The 19,467-nt window shown below is 41.9% G+C and overlaps 1 protein-coding gene across 1 annotated transcript in view; it reads right to left on the reverse strand.

Moving 5' to 3' along the window:
- Positions 1-615: 615 nt before the first annotated feature.
- LOC132821357 (rho guanine nucleotide exchange factor 4-like) overlaps positions 616-19,467 on the reverse strand; it is a 57,809-nt gene continuing 38,957 nt past the window's right edge. The window contains exons 8-9 of the mRNA XM_060833939.1: positions 8,368-8,614; positions 616-755 (exon numbers count right to left, since the gene is read on the reverse strand). Of these exons, the coding sequence (XP_060689922.1) occupies positions 616-755; positions 8,368-8,614 (387 nt within the window). The remainder of the gene's footprint in view (positions 756-8,367; positions 8,615-19,467) is intronic.

Below are 19,467 nucleotides of genomic sequence, written 5' to 3' on the forward strand. Positions count from 1 at the left end.
ACATTATGGAAGTTAAATTTCTCCCTAACAAACTTTTAATAACCCATAGTTAAGTTTCGTTGCAGCTTCTTCTGTGCGTGTCTGACAATCTCTCATTGTAGGACAACAAAATTTTTTCTTTGCAACTTAATCCTGTACAATTTAATTTAATGCAATATATTTGACCAATATCTCCTGAAGAATTGACAAAATTACATTGTAATTCCAAATCTAAATTCAGTGCTTGATTAAACAACATTTGGGTATAAAAGTTATTATCATAACATAGGCTTTGATTCCAATGAAAGACACGTTCAACAGCAATGAGTAGAAGTCTTGTGATGACCTTGTTTTATAGTTGCTTTGTCGCTTCCCAGGGATGACACATGACAAACAGTGGAGAGTATCCAATAAAAATCTATAATCTCTAAAGATACAGGCAGAAATTTCCTCTGGACGGATGACACTCTAACAAACTGTAACTCGAACAGACTTCATCTGTGGTTGCACTGGCCATAGAACATGCCCAGTCCCGCTGAAATTACCAATATGCCATGGCCTTTGCTAGAATGCAGACTGAGCAAATGTTCTTTGCAAGTGGAACAGGCTGGCAAACTGCTCCTTGGAATAATCTGGTCACTCTTTAATTGGCGTTGGTTTATTCTCAAATTTGCGCCAGAAGCTTGATTGCCTGCGTTTAGGTTGAGCCAAAAAGGACAACTGTTCCTGGGTGACAGTCGAAACGTTCAGTGCCGGAAAGTCATAGTAGCTCTCTTCTGCAATAGGGAAAAAGGAGAAAAGTTAAAAAAAAATGTCATGGAGAACAGTTACAAAGGATTACTAACAACAATAGTTACAACATGCTCTTGTATCTGGTTGTGGACAACTAATCCCTCTTGTTGCTGGCATCTTCTGTTCATTATTGTAGCAACCATTGTATTTCCAGACAATAAATAAAGTTTTCCTAAGCAAAGAGAGGATTCAATGATAAGATTTCAAACTCTTCTCTCAATCAAGGCTGCATAAAGTCAAGGGTCAGACTTACTTCTCTTGTACGGCCTATGCCCCATCCCAAAATTATTTGCAAAGGTTATTACTTCGACCTGATAGTTGAAGCTCTGAATTGTTACAGTGACTTATTTTCCAATTTTGTGATCTGATCTCATTAACTTTTTAAGCTCATTGACCATCTGTCCTTTAACCATACAATATAAAATATATTGCACAAAGTTAAGACTTAAATAAAATTAGAACTTAGAATCCCTACAGTGTGGAAACAGGCCCTTCGGTCCAGCAGGTCCACACTGACCCTCTGAAGAACATCCCACCTAGATCCCTTCCTTTATTTCTCTACATTTCCTCGAACTGACACATCTAACATAACAGGCAATTTAACATGGCCAACCCACCTAGCCTGCACATCTTTGGATTGTGGGAGGAAACCAGAACACCCAGAGGAAACTCACACAGACACAGAATGTGCAAACCCTACACAAACAGTTGCCGAGGCTGGAATCAAAACCAAGTCCCTGATGTTGTCAGGCGGCAGTAGACTAATCACTGAGCCACCATGCTGCCCCATAATTAATATGATCCCAAAATATAATATGATCACAACTTAAAGTGTTTTCTCCCAACCTACAAGCATGCTACTTTAATTTACACTACATCAGTACTGTAATGGTAGGTGTGTTCTGCTTGAAGGAAGATTCTCAGTTCATTGTCTATTCTTGTTTCATCCTGAGCCACTCCCTTGTCAGTTCCTTGAGAATGGTTAATTTGCCACTGCCATCTATGCAAGGAGTGAGGAGGCAGGTCCTTGATCTGCTTTGGCCTGAATGGGAATTGAACCTAATACCATTGGTATTATTCTGAGCCTCAAAGCTCAAATCCCAAGTCCATCATTGCAAGTTTGATTTCTCTGTCTGCAATTAAGCTGATCTTTTGCTGGGATAACAACAAAGTGACAAACCAATTATCAGAGGGGTGAGGCGTTAGCTCAAATCTGACTGTATGCACTGATTCAGAATTTTGAGTTTTATTCTATAAGTCTCTTATGTGTACATCCAATCACAAGAAACGGGAAGTAGCAGATCTGGTAAAGTGGCTAGGAACACTTACAAAATCATAATTTTGACGCAGTTTTTCAATTGCAAATGGCATTATGATATAAAAAGGAAAATAAGCACATTTCTTCTATAGTTGAAACCTATAATTTAAACTAAATTCAAAACAAATATGACTAGTGTTGTTCCCATGATTCCAAATTTGCTACTTCCAAGAATGGTACAAAAGATTTGCTTTGAGAGCAAATGACATTCAGAGAAACTCAAATTTAAATATTATTTGTAATTGCTTTAAAAACTTGCACTGGCCAAGTTCCCAGGGTATAATATTTAGTTATCAATGGCAGTTTTCATTATTTGTATTCATTTGTAAGCTTTAGAGGAAGCTTAAGCTGCAAATTTTGGGTTCACGTACATAATAGGTAAATTGGAAAGGTTTTTAATGCTTTCTTTAATAAGGCTAAGTGCAGAGCGGATCATCCACATTGACCTCTTCCAGAGTTCCCCAGCTCTGAGATCATCAACCTAATTCACTCCACATAATTTCAAAAAAACAGTGGAGGCAATTAATACAACAAAGGCGGTAGGTCCTGAGAATATTCTGGCAATAGGACTGAAGACTTGTACTGCAAAACTCCATGACCTTTGCCAAGCTGTTTCACTACAGCTACAACAAAACTGGCTGACAACATAGAAAATTGTCCTGGTATGTCCTGTCCACAAAATCCAACCCAGCTAATTACTGCCCTGTCAGTACACTCTCAATCATCAGTACAGCAATTGGAGGTGTCATCAATAGTGCTACAGATAATATTTGTTTGCCAATAACTTGCTCGCTGACATTCTGTTTGGGTTCTTCAAAGCCATTTCAACTCCTAGCCCCGTTACAGACTTAGTTCAAACACAAACAAAACAGCTGAAGTTATGAAGTGATAAAAGAGCTACAGTCCTTGGCATCAAGCCTTCATTTGACTGAATGTGTCATCAAGGAGCTTTAGCAAACTAGAATGAAAGGGAATTGGGGGTAAACTCTCTACTGGTTAGAGTCATATCAGGCATAGAGGTTGTGGTTGTTGAAAGTCAGTCATCTCAGCTCAAGGGCTTCTCTGCAGGACTTCATTGGCGGAGTCTTCAGTTGTTTTATTATAAGGTCAGAAGTGGGCATGTTCACCAATAATTGCACAATGGTCACTATCATCCACAACTTCTCAGGTACTGAAGCAGTCCATGTTCGAATGCAGCAAGACCTGGTAAATATTTGTAGGCTTAGGCTTTGATTGACAAGTAACATTCATGTCACAAAAGAGCCAGGTACAGTAGCGCCTCGACATACGAATGACCCTGTTCACGAACAAATTGGTTTACGAACAGGATTGTACGTAAAATTTTGCTTCAACGTACGTACGAAATTCAAGGTACGAACGCAAAAAGCCCGTGTGTGACCACGTGGTTTCATTGTTCTGCTTTGCTACATGCTTGTTGAACGTAAAAGCTCTTGGGCCCCGTGTGATCTTATTCGGTTCATCTTTGGTGCGTGTGCTGTGAACAGACGTCCAAGCATTCTTACGCTATCCGAACAATGGGAAAAATTGATTCAGTTCGCAAACTTTTCGGTTCGTGAACCAGGTCCCGGAACAGATTAAGTTCGTAAGTCGATGCACCACTGTAATTGTTTTTCAAAAACAGGAACAGGAGGCGGCCATTCAGCCCCTTAAGCCTGCCCCACCATTCAACAGGGTCATAGCAAATCCAACATTCCTCACATCCACTTCCCTGCACTTTACCCATAGTCCTTGATTCCCTTACCAGTTAAGAAACTATATATCTCAGCCTTAATGACCATTTCCCACACGACAGAATCTAACCATTGTCCCTTGAAATTCAATGGCATCACCACCACTATCAACATCTTGTGTATTACTATTGACCGAAAGCTGAACTGAGTTCAGATCAGAGTGGTGCTGGAAAAGCACAGCAGGTCAGGCAGCATCCAAGGAGCAGGAACATCGATGTTTCGGGCAAAAGCCCTTCATCAGGAATAGAGGCAGGGAGCTTCCAGGGTGGAGAGATAAAAGGAGGGTTTGGGCTGGGGAGAAGGTAGCAAAGAGTACAATAGGTGAATGGGGGTGGTGATGGAGGTGATAGGTGAGAGGGGAGGGTGGAGTAGATAGGTGGGAAGGGGGATTGGCAGGTAGCACAGGTCATGAGGACAGTGCTGAGCTGCAAGGTTGGAACTGAGGTAAGGTGGGGGAAGGGGAAATGAGGAAACTGGTGAAGTTCACATTGGTGCCCTGGGGTTGAAGTGTTCTGAGGCGGAAGATGAGGCGTTCTTCTTCCGGGCATTGGGTGGTGAGGGAGCAGGAGTGAAGGAGGCCCAGGACCTGCATGTCCTCAGCAGAGTGGGAGGGGGAGTTGAAATGTTGGGCCACAGGGCGGTGTGGTTGATTGGTGCGGGTGTCCCAGAGATGTTCCCTGAAGCGCTCTGCGAGGAGGTGTCCAGTCTCCCCAATGTAGAGGAAACTACATCGGGAGCAAAGGATACAATAAATGACATTAGTGGATGTGCAGGTGAAACTTTGGATGTGGAAAGCTCCTTTGGGGCCTTAGATGGTGGTGAGGAAGGAGATGTGGGCGCAGGTTTCGTAATTCCTGCAGTGGCAGTGGTGGGTGCCAGGACGGAAAAGTAGTTTGTTTGGGGGGGGGGGGGGGGGGGGGGCATGGACCTGGACTAACCTTACAATCACTGTGACTATAACAGCATTTCAGAGGCTAGAAATCCTGCTGCAAGTAATTCGCCTACTGAATTCCCCAGAGCTTGTCCGTCATCTATGTGGCAAGAGTCAAGATGGGATAGTTGCCATTTGCCTGGTTATGTGTAGCTCAAACTACACTCAAGAGGTATGACACCATCCAACTCAAACAGCCTTCTTTCATCACTAAAGTTCAGTAGCAGAACTATGTACCATTGATGAGAGACATGAAAGAAATTCACCAAGCTTATTAGACAAACCCACATCCATAACTGTCTTAGAAGCAGTAGGACAGCAAATACATGGGAGCACCACCTCCTACAGGTTCCTTTCCAAGCCACTCACCCATCCTGACTTTGAAAATTAATTACCTTCCGGGTCAAAATCCTGGAACTCAGTCCCGAGGAGAATTGTGGGAGTGATTACACCAAATGGACTGCAGCACTTCAAGACGTCGGCTCAGCGCCACTTTCTCACTTCACATGAATGAATAAAATAACTAAGCAGACTTCAGAAATGCCTCCATCTGACCAGAAATAGTTTCATATATTTGTTGGAGAAATCTGGTGGTATGTGTGCAGGGAGTTGTCCAGGCCAACATGACTCGTGTGTCAGCTGCAGAAGGAATTTCCATTCATGTATTCGCTACTACCGCTACAACAGATGATTTTCAGTTCAGATGTGACAACATCCCAAGTGCACATTCTTCACAATATGAAGGAACTACATGAAGAGTGTCTGTATTTTAAGAAGAAGTCCTTTATTTACAGACAACAGTGAGACGAGAGTGTTTCTCCCTGTCTGTAGCAGGAGTGAGGAAAGAACAGAGAGTAGTGAAAGGCAGTACAAATGTACTGAAGGTCTGCCTTTGGGATTTGCAGTTTGGAAACAGTCATGAGAGAGCTGATGCATTCAAGGGAAAGGGAATATGAAGAGAATAGAATAGAACATAGAGAAAGCACTGGCTCAGCAGGAGCACTGTACAAACAGGGTTTAGAGGGAGTAAGAACAAGGAGACAGCAGAGTATAGAGAAAGCACAAACCTCGAGTGAAAATGAGTATGGATTGAACATTTGAAGAACATGGGGTGCAGAGTGAAGACAATCTGGAAGGGCAGAGCATGCCTCTGTCAGCTTTTTAGTTGCTTATATCTGACCAGGGTTCATTGGGTGGTTGTCTTCAGTTACACCTTCTCTCGATCATAGACACTCAACTATGAAGAACTTTCTGCAATGCTATGTTTGCGATCCAATACAGTGGGAGATAATCAGCTCGTAAAGCAAGAGAGCTGCCTTGAAATGTCAAATTTTAAATAAGAATTCTCTGACACTCTGACACTAAGTGATGAAGTTGTAGAGTGGTTGGAGATGACATTGACTGTGCTTATGATTTTTATCTCCATTAGTGATGTGGGGCACAGTGGTCATGATTTAGCTGTAGCTGATATTGGTCCATATCAGTCCATAAGACATAGGATCTGAATTAAGCCATTTGGCCCATCAAGCCTGCTTTATCATTTATTATGACTGATATGCTGGGAGAAAGTGAGGACTGAGTCAAAGAATGTGGTGCTGGAAAAGCACAGCCGGTCAGGCAGCGTCCGAGGAGCAGAAGAATCGATGTTTCAACCATAAGCTCTTCATCAAGAATGAGGCTTGTGGCCCAAGGGGGCTGAGAGATAAATGAAGGTGATGTTGGGCCGGGGCGGGGGAGGAAGGTAGCTGGGTATGTGAAGGTGGTAGGTCAGAGAAGAGAGTAGAGCAGACTGGTGGGAAGGAAGATGGACAGGTAGGGACAGTTCAAGAGGGCAGTGCCAAGTTGGAAGGTTGGATCTGGGATAAAGTGGGGGGAGGTGAAATGAGGAAACTAGTGAAATCGACATTGATCCCGTGTGGTTGGAGAGTCCCAAGGCAGACGATAAAACGTTCTTCCTCCAGGCATCGGGTGGCTAGAGTTTGGCAGTGGAGGTGGCCCAGGACTTGTATGTCCTTGTCAGAGTGAAGGAAAAGTTAGTGTTCAGCACTAAGGGCAGTGGGGTTGTCTGTGCGTGTGCCCCAGAGATGTTCTCTGAAACGTTCTGCAAATTGGTGTTCTGTCTCCCCAATATAGAGGAGACCACATCAAGTTCAACGGACACAGTATATGATGTGTTTGGAAGTATAGGTAAATCTCTGTCGGATGTGGAATGACCCTTTTGGGGCCTTGAAGTGAGAGGGGAGGTGTGGGCGCAAGATTTTGCACTTCTTGTGGTGGCAGAGGAAGGTGCCAGGAATGCTGGGGAGTCGAGGAGGGAATGGTCTCTGCGGAACACAGATTGGGGTGGGGAGGAAAATATATCCCTGGAGGCGGGTCTTTTTGTAGGTGGCGGAATTGGCAGAGGATAATACGATGTAGCTGGAGATGGGTGGAAGGTGGAGACCAGGGGGTTCTGTCTTTGGATCAAGGTTGGATAACAGATAAGCACAGGGTGTCCAGGTGGATGGGATGTGTTGGAGGTGGGAGGAAGAGTCCTTGGAGTGTGGGCAAGAGTCCTGATGGGAAAAAGTTAGCACAGAGGTGAAGGTGGTGGAAGAAACGTTCGATGTCTCAATATATATTGAATTTGTTTGATCTGGGAGCAGAGGGGAATGAATGTGAGGCCTTTACTGAGGACTGATCCCCATTGAGGGAGAGGTCTAGGGAAATGGAAAAATACAGCAGAGCTAGGAGCTGGGGCCTGGGATGAGGCTGGAGCTGGGAGTAAGGCGGAGACTGTCACTGGAGTGGGTGTGGTTATGGTATCGTGGGTGATGTTACCCATGGAAGATTGAGGGCGGGTAACAGACCAGCATGGGGTGTCCAGGTGGATGTGGTGAATTGGAGTCGGGCGAAAAGGTCTTCGGAGTGTGGGTAGGATATGCTGCTCAACCCTATTTTCCTGCTTTCTACCTGTAATGCTTGACCCTCTTACCAATTAAGAACCTATTTATCTCTCTCTTAAATGCACCTCAAGTCAGTAGTCAACTTTTTTACACACAGAAAGGAATGTAAGCACCTATGAATGAATGATTTTCATGATAAGAAAGCTTCCAATTATTTGTAAGTCATTCAAGACAATTTAGGTGAGAGGGACATTACTCTGCCACATTCCAGCACAGTGCGGCCTAGTGAACACTGCCCTGGGTGCAGTAAAAGAAATGTGTTAGCTGATATTATTGCTCTATTATTTACATGCAAAGCTATGAACTGATGGGGAAGTGGGAATGCACTGGAGTTCTGATTTGCCAACAATGAATGGAACTAGGTCTCATGGTGTATTTCTTGCATTAGTACTTGAAACGTTCACACAATTATGAGTGAGGGAGCACTTAAATTGTAATAGAACTTTTGGTTCATAATTCCAGAGTACTGACTATCTCAAAGCTTGAATATGGGGCCACAGGACAGTATCTCCCATGCTATTTTGTATTATAGCTCCTAAGATCCTTTTAATGTTCTAAAGAGAAGTTTAAGGGATGAGATTCAAATGACAAATACCCATCTTCTCCCCTCCACCCCATTCTACACCTGTAATTCCATATATACCATCTTACCTGCTTCTAGCTCGCCTTCAGATACTTTTCTTTCCTGCTCAAAGGCATGAAGCCATAATTGTTTGTCTGCGAGATTCTTTGTAAAAAATAGTTTGCTAGGTTTATCTTCAAACTTGCTTTTAAGTTTGATAGCATTTCTGACCCGACAGTCAAACTCTTCATCCCTTCCATCATCCACATCCTTCACTATGCTTTTGTCAATGTCGATCCTTGCTTTGAAGTATAGTGCATTACGGCGTAACAGGTCCTGTGAACAGTGCCAGATTACAATTCATTAAAGCCACATTTTCTCAACTTCAATTCATTTCGCTGCCACATTTTCACTTAAGTTGGATACTGTCGCAATCAGCAATTTAGTCACCTTTTGCATTCAGAACTGCACTAGTTTCTGAATTTAAATTTGGTTCAAGACTCCAGTCAAAGTTGTTTTCATATCACTGCATGTAAGACTTTCCATCAACCAGTTCAGTTGGGCAACATTTTGGAATGTAGTTGTTTATTTTCTTTGCTTAAGAAAATCTTTGATAGGTTTATGAATGGTAGTCTGGTGCTATTTCATTTCTATAACTGGAAGTGGGTTCATTTCATAAAATAATCATTTTTAGAAAGAATATCTAAGGGCATCTAATCTATAATGCATGAATAAACCTATTAAACTAAAAAACTTCAATCTACATTTTTGTTAAAGTACCAATGGTCAGTGTATTATTAAATTAAAATACTTTTTTAAAAAAACTCATTAAAATGTTTAAAAGATGACGATAGTTATGTAAAGGGATGGTTCTGATTCTGCAGTTGCAACAAGCTTCACCCAAGCAATTTAATAAAAGATCCCAATGGAGATGGTTATGTCTAGGTAGAATGTTTATTGGTATTACCAAAACTTGGCAGAGGGAAGGACAGGACTGGGCACTCATTATTCTGGGGTAGAGATTTATAGGAGGCAAGAAAGGAGGGATAGTGGCATTTTTGATTTAGGAATATATTACTGTTGTAAGTAGAATATTTCTGAGGGATCATCCAGTGACAACACATTGGTTGAAATTATAAATAAGAAAGGGATGATCACCTTGGTGGGATAGCCCTATAGGCCCCCTCAATAGTCAGAGGTAAATTGAGGAGCAAATATGTAGAGAGATCCAAACTATGTGCAAGAATAATAGCCATGATTTGGAGGAGCCAATGTTAGACTGGGGTGTACAAAGTTAAAAAAACACACAACACCAGGTTATAGTTCAACAGGTTTATTTGGAAGCAATAGCTTTCGGAGTGCTGCTTCTTCATCAGGTGGTTGCGAAGTATAAGATCATAGGACACAGAATTTACAGCAAAAGTTTATTGTGATGTAAAATTATATATTGGAAAAGACCTGGACTGTTTAAGTCTCTCATCTTTTATATTGGGCATGTGGATTCAGTTCTCTCATATGTAGATTCCAAAACTTTCTTAAAGTTACATTCTCAAGTGAACTTTAATAACAGGTGCCATATTGGCCCAGATAATGCAATGAAGGTGTAAGGTTCCCTGTCACAGGCACACATAGACCCATACACTCATGCAGACCCTCTCTCGTATGCTCACACATACTCTCACACACGCACCCTCTCACAGACTTATACCCCCTTTACACTCACAAGCATACCCACACACATACACGTGCTCTCTCACAGACATTCATACCACTCCCATCCCTGCTGCACATGCACGTATACACACACACACACACACACACGTTTGTAGGGTGATTTGTACTTGCGGAATTACATTTTATTTTGCTCAAAAGCTGCATGAATCCATGTGGGATTCTGTAAATCCCATTTTTGGATTAGAATCTGTCTGAACATTGAGGTACAAACAGCCTCACAATGCATTATCCAGGCCGATATGGCACCTATTGTTAAAGTTCACTTGAGAATGTAACTTTGGAACTTACAAATGAAGGAACTGAAACAAACATGCCCATTCTAAAAGATGAGAGACTTAACACTATGGCTGTTTGGGAAGCACAGCAGCTCAGTGGTTAGCGCTACTGCCTCACAGCGCCAGGGACTCAGGTTCAATTCCAGCCTTGGGCGACTGTCTATGTGGAACTTGCACATTGTTCCTGTGTCTGTGTGGGTTTGCTCCGGTTTCCTCCCGCAGTCCAAAGACGTGCAGGTCAGGTGAATTGACCATGCTAAATTGCCCATAGTGTTAGATGCATCCATCAGAGGGAAATGGGTCTGGTTGGGTTACTCTTTGGAGAGTCAGTGTGCATGTGTTGGACTAATGAGCCTGTTTCCACACTGTAGATTAGATTCCCTACAGTGTGGAAACAGGCCCTTCAGTCCACACAGACCCTCCAAAGAGTAACCCACCCAGTCCCATTTCCCTGTGACTAATGCACCTAACACTATGGGCAATTTAGCATGGCCAATTCACCTGAACTGCACATCTTTGGATTGTGGGAGGAAACCAGAGCACTTGGAGGAAACCCACGCAGACACGGGAAGAATGTGCAGACTCCACACAAATGGTCACCCGAGGCTGGAATCGAACCTGGGACCCTGGCGCTGTGAGGCAGCAGTGCTAACTACTGACCCACTGTGCCACCCCGTGCCATGTAGGGAATCTAATCTTAACAAACAACCCAGATCTTTTTCAATATTTAATTTTGGTTACATCACACTGTAAACGTTTGCGATAAATTCTGCATCCTATGGTCTTATACTCCACAACCACCCGTTTTTACTGTGGAGATAGAGAGCTCTCAGGGAAAAAATATCAATGTTTTGAAAATGGTTCACATTACAGAAGAGTAAGGGATGGAGGTCTTAGAAAATATAATGTTGGATAAATCTGCAGGATCTTATCAAGTGGACCGAAGGGTTTGTTTCCGTGCTGTACATTCCAGGACAGTGTGGGAAGTTGGAGAGGAAATTGCCGAGTCCGTAGCAGAAATATTTATATCATCCATAACCATGGATGAGGTCCAAGAGGAATGGAGGGTGGCTAATAGAACATAGAACATAGAACATAGAAAAATACAGCGCAGTACAGGCCCTTTGGCCCTCAATGTTGCGCCAATCCAAGCCCACCTAACCTACATTAGCCCACTATCCTCCATATGCCTATCCAATGCCCATTTAAATGCCCATAAAGAGGGAGAGTCCACAACTGCTACTGGCAGAGCATTCCATGAACTCACGACTCGCTGAGTAAAGAATCTACCCCGAACATCTGTCCTATACCTACCACCCCTTAATCTAAAGCTATGCCCCCTCGTAATAGCTGACTCCATACGTGGAAAAAGGTTCTCACTGTCAACCCTATCTTAACCTGTAATCATCTTGTACACCTCTATCAAGTCACCCCTAAACCTTCTTTTCTCCAATGAAAACAGCTCCAAGCGCCTCAGCCTTTCCTCATACGATCTTCCTACCATACCAGGCAACATCCTGGTAAACTTCCTCTGCACTCGTTCCAGTGCCTCCACATTGTTCCTATAGTATGGCGACCAAAACTGCACACAATACTGCAGATGCGGCCGCACCAGAGTCTTATACAACTGCAACATGACCTCAGAACTCCAGAACTCAATTCCTCTACCAATAAAAGCCAGTACGCCATATGCCTTCTTCACAGCACTATTTACCTGGGTGGCAACTTTCAGAGATCTGTGTACATGGACACCAAGATCCCTCTGCTCATCCACACTACCAAGTATCCGACCATTAGCCTAGTACTCCATCTTCTTGTTACTCTTACCAAAGTGAATCACTTCACACTTACCTACATTGAACTCCATTTGCCACCTTTCTGCCCAGCTCTGCAGCTTATCTATATCCCGCTGTAACCTACCACATCCTTCCTCACTGTCAACAACTCCACCGACTTTCGTATCATCCGCAAACTTGCTCACCTAACCTTCTATCCCCTCCTCCAGGTCATTTATAAAAATGACAAACAGCAATGGTCCCAAAACAGACCCTTGCGGAACACTGCTAGTAACTGCACTCCAAGATGAACCTTTACCATCAACTACTATCCTCTGTCTTCTTCCAGCCAGCCAATCCTAATCCAAACCTCTAATGCACCCTCAATGCCATACCTCCGTATTTTTTGCAGTAGCCTACCATGGGGAACCTTATCAAACACCTTACTAAAATCCATATACACCACATCAACCGCTTTACCCTCGTCCACCTCCTTAGTCACCTTCTCAAAGAATTCAATAAGGTTTGTGAGACACGACCTGCCCTTCACAAAACCATGCCTACTATCCTTGATCACATTATTCCTATCCAGATGTTCATAAATCCTATCCCTTACAATTCTCTCTAAGACTTTGCCCACAACAGAAGTGAGACTCACCGGCCCATTGTTACTAGGGTTATCCCTACTCCCCTTCTTGAACAATGCAACCACATTTGCCATCCTCCAGTCTTCTGCCACTATTCCTGTAGACAACGAGGACAAAAAAACCAAGGCCAATGGCTCTGTAATCTCCTCTCTTGCTTCCCAGAGAATCCTAGGATAAATTAGCCTTTATTTAAGAAAGACTGTAAGGAGAAGCCTGGAGACTATAGACCTGTGAGTCTGATATCAGTGATGGGTAAGTTGTTAGAGGTGATTCTGAAAGGTCAGATTTACATGCATTTGGAGAGGCAAGGATTGGTTAGGGGTAGTCAGCATAACTTTATGTGAGGGAAACTGTGCCACACAAACCTGATGTAACCAATAAGATTGAAGGTACAGCAGGAGATGTTGTTTACTTGGATTTAGTAAAGCCTTTGATAAGGTTCTGAATGGTAGATTAATTAGTAATGCTAGATAACATGGGATTCAGGATGAGCTTGCTAATTGGATACAAAATTGGCTTGACGGTAGGAGACTAAAGGTAGTGGTGGAGGGTTGTTTTTTAGACTGGAGGTCTGTGTCTAGTAGTGTACCACAGGCATCGGTACTGGGTACACTCTTGTTTATCATTTATATAAATGATTTGGATGACAGTAAAGGAGTCAAGGTTAATAAGTTTGCATTTGACACCAAAATTATAGTGGACAGTGACAAAGTTAATCTAAGATTACAAAGAAATCTTGATCCACCAGATCAATGGGCTGAGGATTGGCAGATGGAGTTTATTTTGAATAAATGCAAGTTTATTGTGTTTTGGTAAACGAAATGACAGTGGGACTTATACAGTTACGGGTATGGCCCTGGGTAGTGTTATAGAACAGAGAGAATAGCAGCTCCGGAATAGCAGCTCCTTGGAGCTACATTCTAACAGCAGCACAGATTATCAGGTAGCTGCAATCCTCCCACTCTCAATACAACTGCCTACAAACTCTTCCAATCACACAATTCGCCGTCTCCTGTAACCTGAAATGTATGTAAACATAATATTGAATTTATACAAGAACTCTTTGGTTTTGGATAGAGTCAAACTCCAATGTTTGTTTGTTTCCATGATGTGCTACTGTACAGAACAGAACTGTGTCTGTAACAATGTATCCAAAGATATTATAATGAATATATTTTTAAAAATCCACCGCCTCACTTTCCATCTGTAGGTTTTTAATCTCTTCATAACACAATTGGGAGGAGGGAGGGTTAGGAGCTGAATTTGAAAATCACCCCTACTGCTCTAACCCCCTTACTTGGGAAATTTTAAAAAGACACATGTTGTTTCCAAAAACACCTTTTTGAAGGGCACACACACATTTGTGCAGGACTGGTTCTAATCTGTGACCAGAACTAAAACTTGAGGGTTCCTGTAAAAGTCCCCCTCCTATCCCTAGCCCTCATCACCTCCTGTTGTCTGTAAACAAAACAATGCTGGAAATCACAGTGGGTCAGACAGCATCCGTAGAGAAAGAGCAACCTAACATTCGGAATGCTGACATGACTTCCAGAATTTTATTTTTGTTTTCAGAACAGACTCCAGCATCTGCACTAATGTCCTGCTACTCACTGCTGCCTCACTCTCTCTCTGCATGATTTGGATTCATAACATTTAAGAACTATTCCGTGCCATTTCAGAAAGGGACACACACAAACACACACACACTCTCACACATATACGCAAACACATACAGACAAACACACATGTACACATACACTCACACAAACACATACACACAGACACATATACATACACTCACACAAACACACATATACATACACTCACTCAGACATACAAACACACATATACATACAAACACACACTCACACAAACACACATACATACACTCACTCAGACATACATACACATTCACTCACCCAGACACACACACACATATACATACATTCACACAAACACACATATGCATACGCTCACCCAGACACACATACACACACTCACCCAGACACACATACACACACTCACCCAGACACACAAACACACACATACATACACTCACCCAGACACACAAATACATACACTCACCCAGACACACATTATACATACACTCACACAAACACACATACATACACTTATCCCAGACACACATACATACACTCACCCAGACACACAAACACACACTCACCCAGCCACACATACACACACTCACCCAGACACACAGACACTCACCCAGACACACAAACACACACATACATACATTCACCCAGACACACAAACACACACTCACCCAGGCACACAAACACACATCTACATACACTCACACAAACACACGTATACATACTCACTCAGACACACATATACATACTCACACAAACACACATATACATACAATCACTCAGACACACATACACACATATACATACACTCACCCAGAAACACATATACATACACTCACTCAGACACACATAAACATACACTCACCCAGACACACATACACATACACTCACCCAGACACACATACATACACTCACCCAGGCAAAAGAGCAAATTTAAAATATTTGATGTAAGATTCTAAAAGAATTTTAAAGAGAAGTAGAATTTTATGGATTTTTATCTTGGCTACAAAAGTTAGACTGTATCCAGAAGGTGGAAAGTTCCCATTTTGCTTGCAACAAGTTGGGAAAAATTCTATTAAGAATTACAGAGATACTACAGTTTTGCTGTCTGACCCATGTTAAATTGAGGAAAAAGAAAATGTAGTTTTGATAGTTAACTATATTTTAGACCTTTATTGGAAGAATTTCACTTGTATTGCCATAACACTAACTTTAAAAGGTTGTAAATAAAGAAAATGCTGCAAAATTGCAATAATAAAGAGTTCAGGGAGTGTTCTAAACAGAATGTGGTTTGAACCCCATGTTCCAGACCCCAACCTTGTTCACACTAGTAGTCCAATTAGTAAATTACACTAAGCCCCTCACCCTGCCCAAAGACAGGTCATAGAGTCATAGAGATGTACAGCATGGAAACAGACCCTTTCAGTACAACCCGTCCACGCTGACCATATATCCAAACCCAATCAAGTCCCACCTGCCAGCACCTGGTCTACATCCGTCCAAACCATTCCTATTTGTATACCCATCCAAATGCCTTTTAAATGTTGTAATTGTACCAGCCTCCACCACTTTCTCTGGCAGCTCATTCCATGCTCGTACCACCCTCTGTGTGAAAAAGTTGCCCCTTAGGTCTCTTTTATATCTTTCCCCTCTCACCCTAAACCTATGCCCTCTAGTTCTGGACTCCCTGACCCCAGGGAAAAGACTTTGTCTATTTACACTATCCATGCCCCTCACAATTTTGTAAACCTCTATAAGGTCACCCCTCAGCCTTCGATGCTCCAGGGAAAACAGCCCCAGCCTATTCAGTCTCTCCCTATCACTCAAACCCTCCAATTCATGGCAACATCCTTGTAAATCTTTTCTGAACCCTTTCAAGTTTCACAACATCTTTCCGATAGGAAGGAGACCAGAATTGCATGCAATATTCCAAAAGTGGCCTAACCAATGTCCTGAACAGCCACAACATGCATGTTGTAGCCTGGAGCTACAAATAATGATGGTAAAAGGGCCAATTTTTTAAAATTCTCTCATGTTTACCATCTACCATTGATATACGTTGGAGAACTTATAATTTGATGCTCAACCTAGTTAGCTTGTTAATGAATGAACATTTCTTGGGACTAACTCTGAACATCTGGTTCATAAACAGAAATGCTACCAACCTTTCTACAGTACCACTGTCAGTTACTGTTTAGTCAGCCAACTCTTGCATCATGAGAAACCTAATAAAAGGGAGATTTCAATCGTGCTATCCACTAGCACTTAACTGCTAATAATCTGCTCACCAATGCTCAGTTTGAGTTCCACAACAGTTCCACACCACTTACTCTTCACTATAACCTTGATAGTCACAGTTTAAACCACACTCTAGAAAGTTAATATAAGCCAGGATAATACAGACCACTTGAATGGCATTCTAACTATCAGCTAAAATATTCACTCCTTCCACTGCTGGCACAGGATTGCTATAATTTGTACAGTTACACTGCAAACATTCATCAATACTTCTTCAACTGCATCCCCCAAAGTGTGTTCATGATGACCTTGAACATCAAGAACAGCAGATACATGAGAACTCCACCATCTCCAAGTTTTCACTCAAGTCACTGATTGTTTTGACTTGGAAATATATCCTACTCCTTCACTCATGCTGGGTCAAAATCCTAGAATTCCTCCCTAATAGCACTTAAATCACTTCAAGAAGATGACTTCCCAGTATTTCCACAAAGTCAGTTGGAGATGGACAATAAGCATTAACCTTACCAGAGTGCACACAGCCCATGAATGATTAAATTTAAAAATGGTTACTTGTCTACGTGGGGAGTAAGATATATCATGTGCATTTTCACATAATGTCAGAGGCTTATATTTATAACAGACAAAACATCCACTACTTCTCCTATTTAAACAAAAAATGGTTAAAACTTATTATTCTAAATGGAACAAACCTCAGCATTACATAAGACCAGCAATCTTCTATACTCAGGGAATTGCTGTGTTTATGCAAACTATTTTCATAGTTTAACCCTCTAAATCTTATATGATTCTGCTGAATTGGTAGTGAATCCCTTCAAATCAATATAATGCGAGTTGTGGATCTCAAAAGTGGACACGGTCCTTCAGATGTGATCTGATCAAGACCCTCGGCAACTTTAAGTATAGATTAGATTCCCTGCAGTGTGGGAACAAACCCTTCGGCCCAACAAGTCCACACTAACCCTCCAAAGAGTAACTGACTCAGATCTACTTCCGTCTGACTAATGCACCTAACACTATGGGCAATTTAGCATGGCCAATTCACCTGTCCTGCACATCTTTGGACTCTGGGAGGAAACCCACACAGATACAGGGAGGATGTGCAAACCCTACACAGACAGTTGCCCAAGGCTGGTATCGAACCTGGGACTCTGGTGCTGTGAGGCAGCAGTGCTAACTACTGAGCCACCGTGCCCCCCCCTAAAGATTAAATTGTTTCTCTTTGTAAAGAAATCCTTTGAGATAAGGGCTGACATTCTATTTTTGAGTTTTTTTAAATTTTCTGTTTATCAACTTTAAAAGGCTTGGATATTTGGATTTTCAAATGCCATAACTCTTTGATAGACGCCAGTTTTTCAGCATTTTCAAAATTCTCTGATTTAGCTTTGTTTGATGTATATAAACAGTGAGACTACAGCAAAAAGATGATAAAATGGTCATCCTATTGGCATGGACAATCTTTGAAGGACAATATCTATAAATAGTCACCTAACTCTGTCAAACTCATCACCTACAATAAGGTACATTTCAACAATGATGATAACCATGCAAAGAAATGGTAGAACAAGGGATAATGAAAATTCAAGACAAGTACACAAAGTCAAGACAATACAAAAAGGAGATTTTTACCAAACTGGGAAAGTGATGATACAGCTGAAGAATTGGAAAGAGTTCCAAAGATCAAAAGCAAAAAAGTGGAAGGTTAGGCATTGCATATAGAATGAAAAAAGTGACTAGCTTGATGCCAAAGGAGTAGAGGCTGTGTGTGTGTGACTTATAGCTGGGGGAATTGCTGGTGGATGTGAAAAAAACGTGAAATAGCTTGGGCCTAGCTTTCCACTTCCAAGGAATGTTCCCCAAGATGGGAGATTTCCGCCAACTCAGCAAATCCATTTCCAACGAATGGGATTTCGGTTCCAGTTGAGCAGCTGCATGCTGCTGTTAGCCCAAATCTCCCAGAAACACCTTGGAGGTGGCAAAGTGACTACTGAGTGCAGTAATAGTGTGTCTGGCCTACCTCAGCACTCTGGGATTTATTTCTGATTGTTCTAAAAGCAGCTAGGTCCTACAGCCCCCACAACACATACCACTTCCACCCACTCCTATGACAGCATGACCCTTCCCCATGGCCTCTCATATGTTCCAACATATATTTACAAAAACTCCAACCCAATCTATATCTCACTATCCATGCCCTATGGCCACTTGTACTCTCCATGCCAACTCATCTAGTATTCACTCAATGTAATCTGAGCAAGGCTGTAGGCAACTGAAGATTAAATTCTTTCCCTTCATAATCCAAACCATTAAGATAAAGCCTAGCATTCCTTTAGGTTTTTTAAAATTACTTTCTGTTAATCAATTTTAAAAGCTTTTTATTTCGAATCATGCTCAGAAAAATATATGTAAATCACTATATATATTTATATCTATAAAAAAACTCTAAGAGTCAATTTATTTAAATTCCTTCAAGTGCTTAAACCCCTATAAAAAAATAAAAATTTGTATAATAGCCATGTGTCTAAGATAACCAAACCCTCAATAACCTCCTTGAGCCGCCAATAAAATTATGAACTGAGAATGATAACCCTCCAAAATTTAGGAGAAGCAACATCCTCGAGTCAAAACATTATAACTTTGTTTCTGTCTCAACAGATGCTGCCAGACCTCCTGAATTTCTCCAGCATTCTGCATTTGTTGCAGATATGTTGTTGTTGTTAAGCAAGGGGTAAAGATTTATCAGGCTAGGCAGGAATGTTGACTTGAGGTTACAATCCAATCAGCCAAGTGCTTGTTGATTGGCAGAGCAGGCTTGGGAGGCTGAAAGGCCTATTGGTGCTCCTTCAACTCAAAGACCCTGCATTTGGGTTTATTTTTCAAAAT

This window comes from Hemiscyllium ocellatum, chromosome 13 (genome assembly GCF_020745735.1).
Source record: "Hemiscyllium ocellatum isolate sHemOce1 chromosome 13, sHemOce1.pat.X.cur, whole genome shotgun sequence".
Lineage (NCBI taxonomy): Eukaryota > Metazoa > Chordata > Chondrichthyes > Orectolobiformes > Hemiscylliidae > Hemiscyllium > Hemiscyllium ocellatum.